This window comes from Poromitra crassiceps (assembly GCF_964638095.1).
Source record: "Poromitra crassiceps genome assembly, chromosome: 1".
Lineage (NCBI taxonomy): Eukaryota > Metazoa > Chordata > Actinopteri > Beryciformes > Melamphaidae > Poromitra > Poromitra crassiceps.
In genome coordinates this window covers 123477335-123497700 of record NC_139623.1, presented here as the reverse complement: position 1 = coordinate 123497700, position 20366 = coordinate 123477335, and the positions used below count along the sequence as shown (strand labels likewise).

The 20366-nt window shown below is 42.9% G+C and overlaps 2 protein-coding genes across 2 annotated transcripts in view; one reads left to right on the top strand and one right to left on the bottom strand.

Moving 5' to 3' along the window:
* The window catches only part of tiprl (TIP41, TOR signaling pathway regulator-like), a 47341-nt gene extending 46174 nt beyond the window's left edge, over positions 1 to 1167 (top strand). Inside the window, exon 8 of the mRNA XM_083646293.1 lies at positions 1015 to 1167. Within this exon, the coding sequence (XP_083502419.1) occupies positions 1015 to 1050 (36 nt within the window). The 3' untranslated portion in view covers positions 1051 to 1167. The remainder of the gene's footprint in view (positions 1 to 1014) is intronic.
* riox2 (ribosomal oxygenase 2) overlaps positions 1 to 20366 on the bottom strand; it is a 56126-nt gene that overhangs the window by 13033 nt on the left and 22727 nt on the right. Inside the window, exons 4-8 of the mRNA XM_083646280.1 lie at positions 19893 to 20012; positions 13400 to 13528; positions 10426 to 10529; positions 5344 to 5446; positions 1080 to 1251 (exon numbers count right to left, since the gene is read on the bottom strand). Coding sequence (XP_083502406.1) covers positions 1080 to 1251; positions 5344 to 5446; positions 10426 to 10529; positions 13400 to 13528; positions 19893 to 20012 — 628 coding nt within the window. The remainder of the gene's footprint in view (positions 1 to 1079; positions 1252 to 5343; positions 5447 to 10425; positions 10530 to 13399; positions 13529 to 19892; positions 20013 to 20366) is intronic.

Below are 20366 nucleotides of genomic sequence, written 5' to 3'. Positions count from 1 at the left end.
AGTGGAATATGTGTGAATATCTGTGCAGCAAGTTATGTTACTATAAAAAAATGTAGGAGTCTGGGTGTTAATGACTCTATGAAAAAAAATAAGTAAACTAGCAGAAAGTCTTTCTTTTACACATGGCCAAGTAAGACGTTCATGCATTTCTTTCACACTTGTTCTATACGAACAACCCAGAACCAGTCTGGCAGCCTTATTTTGTGCAACTTGTAATTTGTGAAGCAGAACATTAAACACAGATGACCATACTACTGAGCATGTGGAGGAGAGCAGAGAATAGGTAGCTGACCCAGACTGGTAGCAAACAGGCAGGCAGGCAGGAGACCGGCAGGCCAGACACAGGAGAGACACCAGAGCAGAGGAGATGCTAAGCAGTTGAGCAGAGCATGGAGGCAGAGAGTAGCAGAATTTCTGTAGATTTCCCAGGCCAAACACTGAGAATGATCACCTCAGTCAGTGGTGCAGTGAGAGGTGAGGAGCAGTTTTGAGGATTAAAAGCCATAAAACACGTAGAAAACACTAAAAACAGACACTTCTCACAGAGCAAATACAGCATGGAAACAGGGATGCCATCTTGGATTGGGGGAGGAGTCCTGAAATAGAATTTCCATCTAATGTGAGGCGGTGATGCTGAATCAATACCAGGAATTATTACTACACCTGGACACACCTCTTCATATTGGATTTTAGTGCTTTACAGTCAATGCATCACATTACATAGACGCTAATGAAAACAGGAATGTTCCATTCCATAAAAATATTAATATAAAATACAAGATGCACTAAAATCCAATACCACAGATTACATTACTACATTACGTCGATAGCTACAGAAAATAAATTTGCAGTTATGTACATTACGTGGAAGGTTATCCAGATTATTGTAACAATTAATTTCACTACACACAACAAAATTCCATGACTCTTTTCCAAAACTTTCAAGGATTTTACTAATATCATGACTTTTCCAGGCCTGAAAAACAAGATTTTGAAATTCCATGACTTTTCCAGGTTTTCCATGACTGTGGGAACCCTGTTTGTATTTGAACAAATCCAGACGCACACTGCAAGCCTACCTGGTGTGATGTCTTGCTGGTGCTGGCTGTATGGTGGTAATCTGTTGGAGATGAAGTCTCTCCTCATCTGAGTGGACCGGACTTCTTGCTTCCCTGTTTCCACCTTGTCTGCCAGAGTTCTCAGGAAGCCGGCCAGCTGCTGCCCGCTGGTGTCCAGGCCTTCACAGCTATCCTATACACACAAACACATGCAGAAGGAAATACACACAAGGTTAGCACAGGGTTCCTACACATTTTCCATTTGAAAATTCCATACTTTCCCAGACTCCAATTTCGAGATTTCTTGGTAGATTTTTCAGACCATATTTGAAATCGGAGTACACTACAAATAGCTAAATATGTATTATGTAAATAAATGGTTTTAATATATCCAACTGTTACTGTATTAGGGGTGTCCAAATTAATCGTATAATTGATGCATCGCGATGCGGACGTGTGAATCGAAGACAGATGAATCGTTGAATCGTTTGTTTAAATTTCTGTTGACATTCAGATTTTAAAGCACTTTAAAGTAAAAAAGGGACTTGATATTTATTTGACTGGTTGTATTAATTGATGAAAAAGTAGCCATGTGCAGTAATAGTACAGAAAATTGAGGATTTTATACTTGGAGCTGCAATACTATTGGAGCTGTATCGAGATGCATCGTGGAATCGAAGACAGATTAATCGTAATCTAATGGAATCGTGAGGCCAGTGAAGATTCACAGGCCTACAGTATACTGTATGTTACATTTGGCCGTTCACTCCACAATCCTATGCAGAAAGTTGGACGTTCCACTGTCAAACATCTCGACACAAAGAGAAAGTAAACTAACCAGTGCAGTGCTACCTATATATATATATATATATATATATATATATATATACCTATACTCATACTATTTGCCTTTAACATCTCACTACTATAATAAGGCGAGGTTCTGCAGCCCACAATTACTCAACTGGCATGTGCATGCCAGATGAGCGGTCGAGGCCACGCAGGGGAAAGACCTCGAGGGCAAACGAATGAGGCATGGTAGGTAGAAATTTGAGCGCTGCCAGTTGAGCAGGTGAGCACATGCAGCGTGGGAGGCAGCGAGGGATAATAGAAAGGAGAGATTTCTAGTATTGAATAAATAATGTTATATTATTGTTCCCCCCCGTATTTTTTTGTCTATTTTATAACGCTCAATGCCTAGGCTCGGCTGCTGTGCGGCCTCGTTTGCCCTATTGGCCTTCACGGGTGTGTGTGTTGTTGTTATTGCATTAGTGATGTCACAATGCCTCATTGTGTGTGTGTGTGTGTGTGTGTGTGTGTTGCTCACTAAATGTTATTGCATCAGTGATGTCACAATGCCTCCTTGTGTGTGTGTGCCCCATTATATCACTGCTAACATCATCAGTGTGTGTGTGTGTGTGTGTGTGTGTTCCCCCTATGACATCACTGATCAGTCTGTGTGCGCGCGCGCCCTTATGAAATCACTTTTGACATAATCACTGATGACATCACATCATTAGCTAATTAGCCCAATAAAAAAAATCCCCGTCAGGTCACCCGCACGAAGCAAAAATCTGTTGAAGTTAAATAATAAAGTTTTCACTGCATCTGTGCAGCCTTGTTTATTCACTGTGTCCATGGAAATGCTTTACACAGAATAGTTTAGGGGTGCTCCGATCCGGCTAAGCCACGATCCGATCCGATTCCGATTCCTGGGGTCACGATCCGATTCCAGAATCGATTCTCGATTCCAACGATTCTCGATTCCAACGATTCTCGATTCCAGAATCTAAAATCGATTCTCAATTATGTAGTTTTATATTGCAATAACACACAAAGGTAAATGTAAGACAAAAAATGACAAATGTATTGATGCTGAACTTCAAATTAAACTTCTGAAGTATTACAGTCAGAGCCTAAATTCATTTTGCAAACTAGGGGGGAATTCCCCCTTATGTTCTTCAGATAAGATGGATTTATAGGCTGGGGGGGATCTGTAGACTTTGAGAAGGATTTATAGATTTTGGGGGGGAATACATTAACCAGAGTTCTTAAGTGCAAGAGGTGTGGCACCGTGGCAGTACAGTACACAAATGACATGAACATTTGGACACTTATTCAGCCGGTATCTTGCATGTTGCCTTCAGATGCACTGTAAAAATAAAAATAAAATTGTTTTTTTTTCTTTCTTTTACAATACAAAGAAGAATCGATTCTTGGGAGTTTGAAATCGATCCAGGAATCGTGGCATTAAGAATCGCGATCCTTTCAGAATCGATTTTTTGGAGCACCCCTAGAATAGATGGTCTGCTACTACTGCTGTTGCATAACTCATAAATGTTCAGCCAAGCTTAATATTTGGTTATTTGTGATGCTACGTACAGTATATTTGTAATTCAAGGCTATTGCTGCATTTTCATTCAATCTAATTTGGTTGCAGATTTCTGGATTTGGTAGAGTTATAAAGCACTTGGAGTTGTTTTGTAGGCAGTGACGTCCAGGCATAGAGGCAACTCTTTGTAGGAGTGTGTGCTCAGTCGCACGTCATACTTCCTGCCTTGCTCTCGATGACATCAAGCTCAGGTCGCTCTGGCCTGCACTCTCTCACAGTGGTCAACATTTTACATTTTGGCTGTGCTGGCTGCCTGCTCAAAATGCCATGAAAAACACTCTTCTTTGTTCCATACTTCCAAAGCATACTGCGTAGGAACCCTGTTAGCATGAATCCACACTGCAGTGATGATGATGAGAGCGAGGAATATGGGGTAGGTAAACCATGTGTTCTTCTCTCCTTTTGGTTGCCAATAGCGTTCCAACTTGAATTAAAAGCTGAGTCCCATATAAACGCCGGTCCGTTTTACTGGCCGGGTGTGGCTACACATTTTGTCAAATAAAATGTACAGTAGGCCTCAATTAGAAGCCGGGTGTTTTTACTTGCACTCAACTGTCAGTCCCAGACAAGATGGCCACGGCAGCACAGAGAAACTAGAAGACCGCACCGCGGATATATGCCTCCGCCAACGAGCAGTCGACATCCATGTCTGGCCAGACTTTGACAAATGTGCAGAAATTCCGTGAAGGTGTTACTGAGATATCCCGTTACCAAGCGTGAAAATGGCGTTCGTGAGGTCACAGTAACCTTGACCTTTGACCACCAAAATGTAATCAGTTCATCCTTGAGTCCAAGTGGATGTTTGAGCTAAATTAGAAGAATTAAGATAGTACAGTGGCAGTCTCTATGCTACCGCCGTTCATTCGCCCAAAAACACACACAACAGCGCTAGAAACAATCACATACATGTTGTGACTTGTGTACTCACCATGCGATCATCAAATAATAATCCAAAATACGGGAAACAGTCATTTTCAAAGTAAATCCATAGCGAGAGGAACCAGCAAGAGGGTTACCACTCTGCAATGAAAATCACTTCCTCGTTTGCCTGAGGCGCATGTGTGCGCATGTGTACACATGCGCTCACATGCACATCATGTAGAGGAAGTAATTTTCGTTGCAGATGGGAAACTCTTTACTAGTTATTTTCTTTATGGATTAATAATAATTAATTGATTGGATTTATATAGCGCCTTTCTAGACACTCAAAGCGCTTCACATATCAGGGGAGGGAACTCAACTGATCCACCACCGATGTGTAGCCCGCACCTGGGTGATGCATGGCAGCCAGTTTGCGCCAGAACGCTCACCACACATCAGCCTATCACGGTGGAGAGTTGAGGACTGAATGTGCCAATTAAGTAACGAGGGATGATTAGGTGGCCATGATTGAAGGAAGGCCTGTGTGGGAATTTATCCAGGGCTCCGGGGTTACACCTCTACTCTTGTGAAGAGTGCAGATGGGATCTTTAATGACCACAGAGTCAGGACCTCAGTTTAACGTCTCATCCGAAGGATGGTGCTCACTCACAGGACAGAGTCCCTGTCTCTGCCCTGGGGCATTGGGGAGATTATTCATCAGACCAGATTATTCATCAGACCATTCGGACCAGAGGGGAAGAGCACCTCCTACTGGTCCTCCAACACCACTTCCAGCACCAGTCTCCCATCCAAGGAGTATCCTAGGCCAGACCTGCTTAGCTTCCCAAGGAAAGCCAGTAATGTAATGCAGGAGCCACTGGTGCCGACAGGTGAGGAGGCAGCTTAGGGTTAATCACGCTAATCACGGGTCTTGTCATAATGGACACCTCGTCAGGCATTACATAATGATTTCAGAAGTCTATGCTAAAGTGCTAACAAACTTAAGCATTTGTACTTGCACCAAAATGTTACCAGTAAGAGTCCTCTGGGCATGCCCTGTCTCAGGCTCTCGTCACTCTTCATGCTGTCAAACAGCAAACTGGGAAACACGTCCAACAGCAAATCTCCCCATGACCTGAGAGATAAAGGCAACAGACCTGTGAGAGGAAGCAATATACTGTGTGTGTAACATTTTGACCGATATGATAACCGATATTAAAGGACGTCTTTAGCGGTAATCAACCCACTTTGTATCATTAATAATCTTGGTAATATAAGCACATGTGCAGTGTTTACCTCTGTCTGCATTTTCCTCATGGAGATCTCCCATTTCCTCCTCTGCTAAAGCGCTCCCTTCTGACGCGTTTTATGTCGCAACGCGTCAGAACGGAGCTGCGGACGTTCTGCTGGAGAGGCAGAATCTGCTCAGGGATGGCTGTTATTGTTTAAGTATGCACACATCTGCAGAGAATCATGGAGAGCCTTAATGAGCCCTAATGACTTGCAGCTGGTGGGGGGCTGAGTTTCTGCAGACAGGAGCAGAAGCAAATTCTCCGTGAGGTAAACGGAGAGAGAAGGCAAAACACTGCCCATGTGCTTATATTACCAAGATTAAGTGGGTTTATTACCAGTAAAGCCATCCTTTAACATTGCTGTTATGGCCGATAACCGATATTTACCAATGTTGATATGATCTGTATAAAAAAAGATTTCTATGATAATCAAATTTTGTACATACATACATACTAGGGCTGTCACTTTTTCCCAAAATAAAATTCGAACGAACTTTAATTGCCCGAAATTCGTTCGAATATATTCAAAGTTTTTTGGTTAATTAAAAAAAAAAAAAAAAAAAAAGATTTCAGTCCAGCAGCCTGTTGCACCAGCTGAACGTAAGTTCTGTCTTAAGTTAGGGTGTAAAGTCCACACTAACTGCTACGTTCAAACTAGTTAGTTTGACACTAAAGTTGTGTCTTTGTTTGGTTGCACCACGGAGACGTAAGGTACATCTTAACTAGTAGACCCTAAAGTCCATACTAACCAAAATAGTGTCGCAGACAATGACGTGTACAGTATCTGTGACCAATCAGTGAAAAGCACGGTGGAAACGGTGTTTATTTACGGTTGTTTAAGTACCGTAAATTTCGGACTATAAGCCACGGCTTTTTCCCCGTTTTTTGGCCCTGCGGCTTATATAACGGTGCGGCTTATCTATGGATTTTATCAGCTAATGGCCGCTCGGGGACCTCCAAAATCTATGGATGTTGGTATGAGGCAGAACGAGAGCAAGACAGACATTACGAGAGCGAGACCCTGATTGGATGATGTTGCAAAAAATGTGCCTCGCGACCTGATTGGAGCACTGTGCCACTACGCTCTTTCAGCCACTACAGTAAAACACCCTCCCTCCTCCCTCGCTCCGGGGGGAAAATGGCAGCGATTGAGCCTGAAAGACAGTCTGAATGAAATTGAATGTAACATTCCCAATTCTATGTATTACATTCTAAAAAACTAACGGCAACATTTTGGAAGGCTAAGCCACACAACTAGCTCGTTGTAATCTAACATCATGCTTCAAAAGATGGAGAACTGGCTGTGTTACGACGATGGCGGCGAGAAGAAGAAGGAAAGAAGGAAATCGAGCAGCAGCACGTAACCTTGGCATCAGGGTGTTGACACAGAGAGCAGACGGCCGAGGTGTGTCCACCGTTCAGATCCGACTGAAGGCCAAAACAGTCGCCACCGAAATGAAAATTGAACATTTTAGAGGTGGACCATCCTGGTGTTTCAGATTTATGAGACGAAAGGGACTGTCCGTCAGGGCGCGGACGACTGTGTGTCAGCAACTCCCTCCCGACTACCAGGAGAAAATTACAAACTTCGGCGAATTCACACAAAGAAAGATCAAGGAATATTCCATCGGACCGGAGCAGATCATAAATATGGATGAAGTGCCTTTGACGTTCGACCTGCCTCTCACTAGGACTGTTAACAAGAAAGGTGAATCGTCCATCACGTTGAGAACCACAGGTCACGAGAGAACGAATTTCACTTGTGTTCTTGGCTGCACAGCATCTGGAGTAAAGCTCCCGCCGATGGTGATTTTTAAGCGTCTCACAATGCCAAAAGAAAAGATCCCCAGCGGGATATGCTTGTTTTGTTGAAATGTTAATAAATGGGAGCTTCCCCAAACAGCCATCTCTTTCCCGACAATCCCCTCTGTGCACGAACCCTTACATATGGTAATTAAACATCAAAACACCCGCGGCTTATAGTCCGGTGCGGCTTATATATGTAACAAACAGGCAATTTTGCTGCTGTGGCTTATACTCAGGTGCGCCTTATAGTGCGGAAATTACGGTAAGTGGAGTGAAAACAGGACATGTTGCCCACCGCAAATTAGTGCTTTCATATTTCATCAACACTAATCAAATGAGAACGTTATTGAGTAACGTTCGTTTAGGTTCATATTACTGTTAACGTTTATCTGTGAGCTCTTCATCAGTATTGTAGGCTATACCACCATCCTGCCTCACTAAATTGTTGCGGTTATTTTAATTTGTATGCAGTGCTGCAGCTTGTGGGAAACAAAAGCGTGAGTCATAAATATCAAAGGGTGTAATTTATCACGGAGAGCGCGTTGCGGACGCAAAACAACGATGCGCCACGGTGCCAAGTTGCAATCCGTGCCAACTGGTATTTTACGGAGGACTTTACACCTAGTAAGACGTAGGTGTAAATTTTAAGTTCTAACTTATGCCTACGTTGTAACTACCGTAAATTCCGGACTATAAGCCGCGGCTTTTTCCCCGTTTTTTGGCCCCTGCGGCTTATATAACGGTGCGGCTTATCTATGGATTTTTTCAGCAAACGGCCACTCGGTGACCTCCAAAATCGATGGATTTTACAGGTTACACAGCTTCATCTGCACATTTTATGTGCATTGCTTTGCTGCTTGTTTTTTCGATTATTTTTTTGTAAAGCACCTTGAATTGCCTTTGTGTATGAAAGGTGCTATATAAATAAAATTTGACTTGACTTGACTTGACATCATTTGGCGGAAATCAACCGGCATCACGGTGAACATGGCGCTCAGCTAGACAGCTGCTACACCAGACCAAACAATATGTTTTAGCGATCTGATCTAAAATGAATAAGGTGACCAGAACCAACTGAATAACTTTAAAGAGTGGGGCGAATGTCTGCTGGAAGAAGCACAAGACTGAAAACCAGTAAGCAGAAAGAAAAGAGACGAAGCAATCACCGCCATGAATGAGGAAATGACTCACCTACTGGAGGCTGGAGATACACGGCTTGGGCTTAACTTTTACTCCGTGAAACACTATCGATTAAGTCCGACATCGCTCAGAGGTTTTGAGCAGCTTGAAAACAAGTTTGAAAACGTGCAGAAGTCCATCCAGTCAATGGATATCGCTTTGGCGTACTGTACCCAGCGAGACTCGTCATAACCATTGATGGACAGCGGCGGAACAAGAGCTCAAAGTGAAACTGCCGAATATCTTTTGAGTTGGACTGGTCAATAGTACTGTGAGTAACTAAAATAAAAAAATAAAAAACGGAATTCTCTCTTCTTTAGCACTCTTTCTAACTATAAATCCACTTCTGTTTTAATTTCCTCTCTTGCCCTCTTTTCACCACACCGCGGACACTGTGTGCACTGTAAAAAAAAACACAGGTGGTGTTGTGTTATGTTGTTTTGTTGAAATGTTAATAAATGGGAGCTTCCTCAAACAGCCATCTCTTTCCCGACAATCCCCTCTGTGCACGAACCCTTACATATGGTAATTAAACATTAAAACACAAAAAAAAAAAAAAAAAACATTAAAACACCTGCGGCTTATAGTCCGGTGCGGCTTATATATGTAACAAACAGGCAATTTTGCTGCTGCGGCTTATACTCCGGTGCGGCTTATAACCCGGAAATTACGGTATTTCACTTAGTGCAACCCAAATATTTTTAGTAGTGCGTAAACTCGGACTTAGTGAGACTTTACGTTCAAACTAGCTTACGTTTCAACTTACGCACAGCTGGTGCAACCCACTGCAGGCCACTGGGCATCAGCCCGACGTGTTAGCTTGGACGCTCACAGTCACAACACTGCCTCACAAACTTGGCTGCATCCAACTCGAGACAACTTTTCAGACCCTGGAGACAATCTTTCTCAGAAGAGACTAACGCGACAAATCTGGAGACTTTTTCTGACATGGGATTAACATTACCAGCAAGCAGCAGTTGGTTAATTTTGGTTCATAAAAAAAAAAAATAATAATAATAATAATAATAATAATAATAATAATAATAATAATAATAATAATAATAATAATAATAAAATAAAATAAAATTCGAACAGTCAATTTACATATCGAACAGGAACCCCTCCCCCACATTCGAAGTTGCATTCGAATTTCGAATGAAAAGTGACAGCCCTAATATAGCCCAAACACACTGTAATTCTCCTGGAAGAATATAATACGATTGTGACTCCGAAATTGAAATTCAAGCAGGGGGGTTCTAGGGGGCAAATTAATGTTTGAGGAAGTGTGGTAAATCTATGGCAGACCACTTTCATGTGTTTTGGGGATGCTCTGTAATCCAAAATCTTTGGGTAGAGATAGCGAAATAATGAAGGGTTATCTTTGGGACTGAAATTGGCTGCTCATTTCTCCCCCTTTGCTATTTGTGAGACTTGTATTTATAATCTCACCACCTAAATAAGAGAACTGCCTGACTGATATAAATTATTAAGGTTATGCTGTCGCCCTCCTCTGCGCATTGAGGTTAAATAAAATATAAAGTCAGATAATTAGAAAACTGAAATCTCTCAGCGTTTTTACAACAAAATGTGTCTTTTTGTTTTGTTTTGTTTTTTTGCGTTGTAAAAGTTAATCTGGTAATGTTCCATCTCCATATGTGAAAGCAATGTGTTTTCACCTTGACACATTGGACAGAGTAGATCAGCTAATCTAATTGTTCAGAGAAGGGATGAGGAAGTAGCCAGAAGCGCTGCATGGGTTCTTCTTGGTAAAATCACAAAAAAGGTGCTCTTTGGTGAGGGTGCAGAGAAGCATGAGATAAGAGTTCAAGTAACATACATGTTCTGGTAGGTGCTGAGTGTCAGGTGAGTGGAGTGGTCCACTCCCACAGGAGTGTCAGCCTGGTGGATGGTTCCTCTGGGGAAGTAAAGGAGATCCCCTGCCTATGGAGACGGAAGAGTTTCACTCATTCATACAACATGGAAAATTCCACTTTAGATGCAGACAGTACCAAATTATATGTTTAGGATTAAGACGTTTGGCACATACTTTGTTAGCACTGACCAGAAAATTGTCATACAATTATCCATGCAGAATAATTTCCATCAAATGTTCAAAAACAAAATTTTACAAGACCAAAAATAAACTGAAGTTAATAGAGATATGAATCCTGGGATTCTTGCCGTTTACTCATGTGGGAAGAGTTTTCCACTTTTCCCCCGTTCAAGACAACTCGGAACACTGGGAAAAACTACTGCTCTGACCTGTAAAAAATGAATTGAACGGCTGTCGAGTTCGGAAGGCATCATTTCAGAGCTCCAGTTTGTCCAAGTTGACATCATCAAAGTGTTTGCAGTATTTATGCAGTATGTGTTTATATTGTTTATATTTTGCTCTGATTATAGCAATATGTTGAATTCAACAGCTATTTTACCAATGAAATTAGCTAGCTGTATATATTTTTGTAACTCCAAGTTAAAAACAGCGTGAATGCAACTATGCCGGAGGCTGGAAAATCCTAGTTTAAAGTTCAGAGTTTCGAGTTGTCTTGAATGCAGTATTTGTTTTGTTACCTTGTACATGATGTCTAATAGGGGTCTAATAAACTCACCATGCAGGAGCTTACTTATCAGTGTGCAGACTTTCTGTCATTTCTCACAATACGATTGTATCATGATATTGCGATATATTGTAATACTCTGTTGTACTCTACTGTAGTGTAATATGTACATCACATTATACTCATAACTCAGTGGACAAATTGAGTGAAAACTTTCATTCATAATTATCAATTATCTACAGTAATCTACAGTTTGCTGATGTAATTTAGTACTATCAAATTTGAAAAATGAACTTTTGATGTGGAGAAAAAAAATTGAAAAACTAAAATTTTTTGATTTTTGTCATTTGTCTTGCATACAATGTTAAATAGGTGCACTGAATAACCAGGGATGTGATCTAAAATTGAAAAAAGTAATTTTTCATTTCAGCTCGACTTTAAGTAGGATTTTAACTCATTCTCTGCCAAAGACGTACCCGGACGTACTTTTAACAATGGCGTTCTGTGCCAAAGACGTACTCGGACGTACTTTCATGTTTTGGCTGTTTACATTACATCAGACACTTTCCCAGCCTGTGACATTGTTTCAAGTCAAACTGATAAAAGGAACCCGCTAGTTTAGTATTTATGGGTGGAGCCTGTGGTCGAAACAGAGTCCGATCCAGAGTTCTCGGCTGGCGACGATGGCGAGGAAGACGCCAGCGTTTTTGTTATTGCTCCACGACGGAGCGCCATGGCGACTAGGCTCCCCTTCACAGCGTTCTCCGTCTGACACAGATGAATCGGAGGAGGAGAAATGGGTGCCACTTGGAGAGAGCGATGACGATGGTAAAAAGTAGCCTATTTTTTGTATCGCGTTTGAGATGAAATGATCACACACACAACATTCGAGTATAATTGTCACGCATTGTTTATAACTTATGCCGCAGGCGACTCGCTTCACGTTTCCTCTTGCCAGCGTCAGCGTCTGTCACACTCAAGGGAGGGGGAATCACATGGATACGCCAAACGCGTCAAACCGCGTCACACACCCGTCCCCAGCAACCAAGGCGAAACATGTGTCACATAAACATTTCAAAGTTTACAGCACTAACGTAGCTAATGTGTGATCTTCTGTGCTAACGTTAGTTATGAGAGCTAACGTGACAGCAGGTAATGTTACAGCACTCATTATTCCTGTGTGTGTGTGTGTGTGTGTGTGTGTGTGTGTGTGTGTGTGTGTATGAGAGAGAGAGAGAGTGTGTGTGAGTGTGACCACATAAGAGTTCGTTCCATTTGTTTATGCTTTTATCAAGCTAAGCTAAAAATCCACATGGCAACTGTAAAATACATTCTCTTATTTTTTATTTTTTATTTGGGAAAACAAATACTGTATATGTCTGATGTGTCACTGAGGCAAAAAATAAAAGGCTCAAAAGAGAGTTCTGCTTGAAACGGTGTCCTTCACTAAAAACCTCTTTTTCTCATATTTCTGTCCGAAGGAGGGCATTTTTAGTGAAAACAAGCTAACTTCCACTAACTAAACAAGGAAACATGGGAGAGTTTCAGTTTTTTACAAGGGGTAAGAAGAGAGTCTCTGCTTTATTGTGAGATATGTTGTGTAATTTTATTCCTAGCACAGAATATTCTGTGGGTCCTGGAAGATCAGGAAATATGCTCAAAATCCTGGCACTGGGAGCACACAGACCGAAATGACCCTGGCAGAGAATGAGTTAATGTATCCGTACTCCACTGAGTATTTATTTTCGGACAACTTTTTTTTTTTTTACTTTTACTCGCTACATTTTAACACAAATATCTGTTCTTTCTACTCCTTACATTTTCAAAACAGGCTAGTTACTTTAGTTTTAATGCACAACAGACAAAAATTATGTAGCGTTTGTCTCTCTCATCTCATGCTCTCCCAGCTTTCACGCATTATGTGCACTTTTTTTGTGGGAAAACCATATCACGTAAATTATTTAGCAAAGTATAGTCTTTATACATCTTAAAACATGTTGGGAGTGGATATTTTAGGTTTAATAGCCTTCATCTAATCTTAGTCTAATTATAGTAATATGACGTGAGTTATCAGTTAGCTTTGCGCAGAACCAGCCGGTAGAAATACTTTTTAGTTTTATACTTTATTACATTCCAGAGCCTGTACTTTTTCTATTTTTACTTGTGTAAACAAGTTGTCTTTTTACACAAGAAAATACAGTATAGTTCTACTTAAGTAAAGAATGTGTGTACTTCCTCCAACTCTGGCTGTACCTTGAGTATGATGTCGTGAGTTGGGCTGCCGATGTTGCCCTCTGCCTCCACGCTGTACTCTCTGGCCAGGGGAACAGTGGGGCTGTACAGACGCCAGTGCTTCTGCCCCTCCAACTGCAGGATAAACACCTGGGCAAGAGGACCACCAACACACATGTTGACACTGTATGATAAACACCTGGGCAAGAGGACCACCAACACACATGTTGACACTGTATGATAAACACCTGGGCAAGAGGACCACCAACACACATGCTGACACTGTATGATAAACACCTGGGCAAGAGGACCACCAACACACATGCTGACACTGTATGATAAACACCTGGGCAAGAGGACCACCAACACACATGCTGACACTGTATGATAAACACCTGGGCAAGAGGACCACCAACACACATGCTGACACTATATGATAAACACCTGGGCAAGAGGACCACCAACACACATGTTGACACTGTATGATAAACACCTGGGCAAGAGGACCACCAACACACATGCTGACACTGTATGATAAACACCTGGGCAAGAGGACCACCAACACACATGCTGACACTGTATGATAAACACCTGGGCAAGAGGACCACCAACACACATGCTGACACTGTATGATAAACACCTGGGCAAGAGGACCACCAACACACATGTTGACACTATATGATAAACACCTGGGCAAGAGGACCACCAACACACATGCTGACACTGTATGATAAACACCTGGGCAAGAGGACCACCAACACACATGTTGACACTATATGATAAACACCTGGGCAAGAGGACCACCAACACACATGTTGACACTATATGATAAACACCTGGGCAAGAGGACCACCAACACACATGTTGACACTATATGATAAACACCTGGGCAAGAGGACCACCAACACACATGTTGACACTGTATGATAAACACCTGGGCAAGAGGACCACCAACACACATGTTGACACTGTATGATAAACACCTGGGCAAGAGGACCACCAACACACATGCTGACACTGTATGATAAACACCTGGGCAAGAGGACCACCAACACACATGCTGACACTGTATGATAAACACCTGGGCAAGAGGACCACCAACACACATGCTGACACTGTATGATAAACACCTGGGCAAGAGGACCACCAACACACATGCTGACACTGTATGATAAACACCTGGGCAAGAGGACCACCAACACACATGTTGACACTATATGATAAACACCTGGGCAAGAGGACCACCAACACACATGCTGACACTGTATGATAAACACCTGAGCAAGAGGACCACCAACACACATGCTGACACTATATGATAAACACCTGGGCAAGAGGACCACCAACACACATGTTGACACTATATGATAAACACCTGGGCAAGAGGACCACCAACACACATGTTGACACTATATGATAAACACCTGAGCAAGAGGACCACCAACACACATGTTGACACTGTATGATAAACACCTGGGCAAGAGGACCACCAACACACATGTTGACACTATATGATAAACACCTGGGCAAGAGGACCACCAACACACATGTTGACACTGTATGATAAACACCTGGGCAAGAGGACCACCAACACACATGTTGACACTATATGATAAACACCTGGGCAAGAGGACCACCAACACACATGTTGACACTGTATGATAAACACCTGGGCAAGAGGACCACCAACACACATGCTGACACTGTATGATAAACACCTGGGCAAGAGGACCACCAACACACATGTTGACACTGTATGATAAACACCTGGGCAAGAGGACCACCAACACACATGTTGACACTATATGATAAACACCTGGGCAAGAGGACCACCAACACACATGTTGACACTATATGATAAACACCTGAGCAAGAGGACCACCAACACACATGTTGACACTGTATGATAAACACCTGGGCAAGAGGACCACCAACACACATGTTGACACTATATGATAAACACCTGGGCAAGAGGACCACCAACACACATGTTGACACTATATGATAAACACCTGGGCAAGAGGACCACCAACACACATGTTGACACTGTATGATAAACACCTGGGCAAGAGGACCACCAACACACATGTTGACACTATATGATAAACACCTGAGCAAGAGGACCACCAACACACATGTTGACACTGTATGATAAACACCTGGGCAAGAGGACCACCAACACACATGTTGACACTGTATGATAAACACCTGGGCAAGAGGACCACCAACACACATGCTGACACTGTATGATAAACAAAAATGAAAGAGGCGAGCTCCTTGAAGTTTTTCGAAGAAATAGTATTTAATCCAGAAGTAATAGCTATAGCAGGCTATTCCAGCCTGATGAAGACGCTGTGTGGTTGAAACGCGCGTAGCGTTTTGTTTGCCCGTGTACTTTTGTGAAGATATATTCTGTTTGTAACACTGCTGTATACACGAATATATTACTTCTGGATTAAATACTATTTCTTCGAAAAACTTCAAGGAGCTCGCCTCTTTCATTTTTGTTTACTATTTGCCTGCTGAGCTGCCTTGGTCCACATTTCTGTGTTCCACTGTATGATAAACACCTGGGCAAGAGCCACCAACAGGGGTCGTGCAGCTCCCCAAAAATGTGACTCGACGCAGCTGACTTAAAGTCGAGCTGAACCCAAAAATGACTTATTTTATTTTAGTTCAAATACCTGGGTATTCAGTGCACCTATTTAATAATGTATGCCAAAAGAAATCTCAAAAATCTAATTTCTTTAGTTTTTCACACTTTTTCACATCAAAAGTTCATTTTTCAAGATTTCATTCATAACAGTAATCTACAGTTTGCTGACGTCACCACCTAGTACTATCAAATTTCTACCCCATTTCAACCAATCATATCACGACATGGCAGCTGTCAATCAAATCTTCATTTCAGGATAATTTTCTCTTCCAAATGAAGGGGAAAATGGTGCCTAGTGCCTCTCATCTGGCAGAATTTCTAGCCCATAAACTAACTACTAACTTGACCAATTATGCAAACTAAATCAAACGGTAATGTCTAAGAATGCAAAGAAATGTAACTGGCTCGTTAAAATTTGCATTCCAGGAATATTATTTACTGCAATAGCGATAATGGCGCGCGCCTCCGAGATTCCAGGCCGACGTGCTGCACTCTCCGCTCGGCAACACGAAGGCAGCTGGCTACCTGCGGCTCGCTGAGCTCCACTCAGCCACTAACCTCGCGTCAGCAGGCTCTTCCCGAGGAGAGCGCCACAACACGCTGAATCCCACTCGATTTGGAGGCGGAACATGCCAGAATTGTCAAATAAAAACATCGACATGATACTATGACCCGCCTCTCAACCTGTCAAATTATGTTTTTAGTCTGAAACGGACTCCGACGCACGCGACGAACGGGTTCAGTTTGACTTTAAACAGCGCAAGTATAATATAATGTAGATGGGGAGATAACAGGAGAGAGTGAAAGCTATTACCAAATATATGCACTAAATTATCTCCTTGGGCTAACATCTAGTCATTGAAATCCCAGTGAAATCTCACAATTTACTCATTTTTCGGGGACTCGCCTGCGACCGCCTAGTCAAGTTGACATTCGAATATAGGGCTAGCTGCCGCCGACAACATCCTAAACTTGAGACTATGTTGAAGCAAGTTTCTCGCTTAAAGGAGAATTTCGTTTTTTTTCAACCTGGACCCTATTTTCCACACTGTATGTGTCTAAGGGACTCATCGTGACATATCTTTTTCAAAATATTGCTCGTAGCTGCTTTAAAAAGAGTTTTACTTGGACAAACCAAGCGATTCCGCTACGAGGTGAATTGCGAGAGACCATAAAACATTTGACTCAAGACGCCTTTTGAGTCAAATGTGTTATGGTCAGGATTTTACGAAACGTCAGGAAAAATGAATGGGGAATTCCCTTCCTTCGGTCCCATGCGGAACCTGGAAGAAGGCGTGACTTGGGCAGTCTGTGCAGTATGGGTGTGTGGTGTGACTTGGGCAGTCTGGGTGTGTGGTTTGGGTTAGGTATGGTAGGTATGGTATAGGTAGGGTTGGGTGTGTGGTTTGGGTTAGGTATGGTAGGTATGGTATAGGTAGGGTTGGGTGTGTGGTTTGGGTTAGGTATGGTAGGTATGGTATAGGTAGGGTTGGGTGTGTGGTTTGGGTTAGGTATGGTAGGTATGGTATAGGTAGGGTTGGGTGTGTGGTTTGGGGTAGGTATGGTATAGGTAGGGTTGGGTGTGTGGTTTGGGTTAGGTATGGTAGGTATGGTATAGGTAGGGTTGGGTGTGTGGTTTGGGTTAGGTATGGTAGGTATGGTATAGGTAGGGTTGGGTGTGTGGTTTGGGTTAGGTATGGTAGGTATGGTATAGGTAGGGTTGGGTGTGTGGTTTGGGTTAGGTATGGTAGGTATGGTATAGGTAGGGTTGGGTGTGTGGTTTGGGTTAGGTATGGTAGGTATGGTATAGGTAGGGTTGGGTGTGTGGTTTGGGTTAGGTATGGTAGGTATGGTATAGGTAGGGTTGGGTGTGTGGTTTGGGTTAGGTATGGTAGGTATGGTATAGGTAGGGTTGGGTGTGTGGTTTGGGTTAGGTATGGTAGGTATGGTATAGGTAGGGTTGGGTGTGTGGTTTGGGTTAGGTATGGTAGGTATGGTATAGGTAGGGTTGGGTGTGTGGTTTGGGTTAGGTATGGTAGGTATGGTATAGGTAGGGTTGGGTGTGTGGTTTGGGTTAGGTATGGTAGGTATGGTATAGGTAGGGTTGGGTGTGTGGTTTGGGTTAGGTATGGTAGGTATGGTATAGGTAGGGTTGGGTGTGTGGTTTGGGTTAGGTATGGTAGGTATGGTATAGGTAGGGTTGGGTGTGTGGTTTGGGTTAGGTATGGTAGGTATGGTATAGGTAGGGTTGGGTGTGTGGTTTGGGTTAGGTATGGTAGGTATGGTATAGGTAGGGTTGGGTGTGTGGTTTGGGTTAGGTATGGTAGGTATGGTATAGGTAGGGTTGGGTGTGTGGTTTGGGTTAGGTATGGTAGGTATGGTATAGGTAGGGTTGGGTGTGTGGTTTGGGTTAGGTATGGTAGGTATGGTATAGGTAGGGTTGGGTGTGTGGTTTGGGTTAGGTATGGTAGGTATGGTATAGGTAGGGTTGGGTGTGTGGTTTGGGTTAGGTATGGTAGGTATGGTATAGGTAGGGTTGGGTGTGTGGTTTGGGTTAGGTATGGTAGGTATGGTATAGGTAGGGTTGGGTGTGTGGTTTGGGTTAGGTATGGTAGGTATGGTATAGGTAGGGTTGGGTGTGTGGTTTGGGTTAGGTATGGTAGGTATGGTATAGGTAGGGTTGGGTGTGTGGTTTGGGTTAGGTATGGTAGGTATGGTATAGGTAGGGTTGGGTGTGTGGTTTGGGTTAGGTATGGTAGGTATGGTATAGGTAGGGTTGGGTGTGTGGTTTGGGTTAGGTATGGTAGGTATGGTATAGGTAGGGTTGGGTGTGTGGTTTGGGTTAGGTATGGTAGGTATGGTATAGGTAGGGTTGGGTGTGTGGTTTGGGTTAGGTATGGTAGGTATGGTATAGGTAGGGTTGGGTGTGTGGTTTGGGTTAGGTATGGTAGGTATGGTATAGGTAGGGTTGGGTGTGTGGTTTGGGTTAGGTATGGTAGGTATGGTATAGGTAGGGTTGGGTGTGTGGTTTGGGTTAGGTATGGTAGGTATGGTATAGGTAGGGTTGGGTGTGTGGTTTGGGTTAGGTATGGTAGGTATGGTATAGGTAGGGTTGGGTGTGTGGTTTGGGTTAGGTATGGTAGGTATGGTATAGGTAGGGTTGGGTGTGTGGTTTGGGTTAGGTATGGTAGGTATGGTATAGGTAGGGTTGGGTGTGTGGTTTGGGTTAGGTATGGTAGGTATGGTATAGGTAGGGTTGGGTGTGTGGTTTGGGTTAGGTATGGTAGGTATGGTATAGGTAGGGTTGGGTGTGTGGTTTGGGTTAGGTATGGTAGGTATGGTATAGGTAGGGTTGGGTGTGTGGTTTGGGTTAGGTATGGTAGGTATGGTATAGGTAGGGTTGGGTGTGTGGTTTGGGTTAGGTATGGTAGGTATGGTATAGGTAGGGTTGGGTGTGTGGTTTGGGTTAGGTATGGTAGGTATGGTATAGGTAGGGTTGGGTGTGTGGTTTGGGTTAGGTATGGTAGGTATGGTATAGGTAGGGTTGGGTGTGTGGTTTGGGTTAGGTATGGTAGGTATGGTATAGGTAGGGTTGGGTGTGTGGTTTGGGTTAGGTATGGTAGGTATGGTATAGGTAGGGTTGGGTGTGTGGTTTGGGTTAGGTATGGTAGGTATGGTATAGGTAGGGTTGGGTGTGTGGTTTGGGTTAGGTATGGTAGGTATGGTATAGGTAGGGTTGGGTGTGTGGTTTGGGTTAGGTATGGTAGGTATGGTATAGGTAGGGTTGGGTGTGTGGTTTGGGTTAGGTATGGTAGGTATGGTATAGGTAGGGTTGGGTGTGTGGTTTGGGTGTTGTACCTCGACATCGTCATAGTGAGGAGGAAGGCCCTGCGACTCCTGCGGTGTGATGTAGACATTGGCGCCCACCAAAGCTCCAAAGAAACACTCCAGCTGCTCCTGGATCCTCCACAACTCATCCTGTCAGCACACAGTCAGAAAAACAGCAGGCTTGACAAACACTCAGAGACAGTTGGTTCACACTTTCTAAGTTGTGTTTATTTTCAAACGCAGACACCAGACATTAGGAAATCGACACTGAAGGTTAGGTTAGTAAAATTATAAATGATTCACAATTGAACAATACACAATTTGTTCGCATCAGGACTGAGGCTTGGTTAAAATAATCCCGACACCTTTATTCAAGCAACTATTTTCCCATTGTCAACAAACTATGAAACCTTAGGCTGTAAGCTATTGTTTTATATGGTAACATGAGTCAATAATTATGTGAACGTTAAACAGATTTAGATTAAAGTAACCAAGCACAAAGTG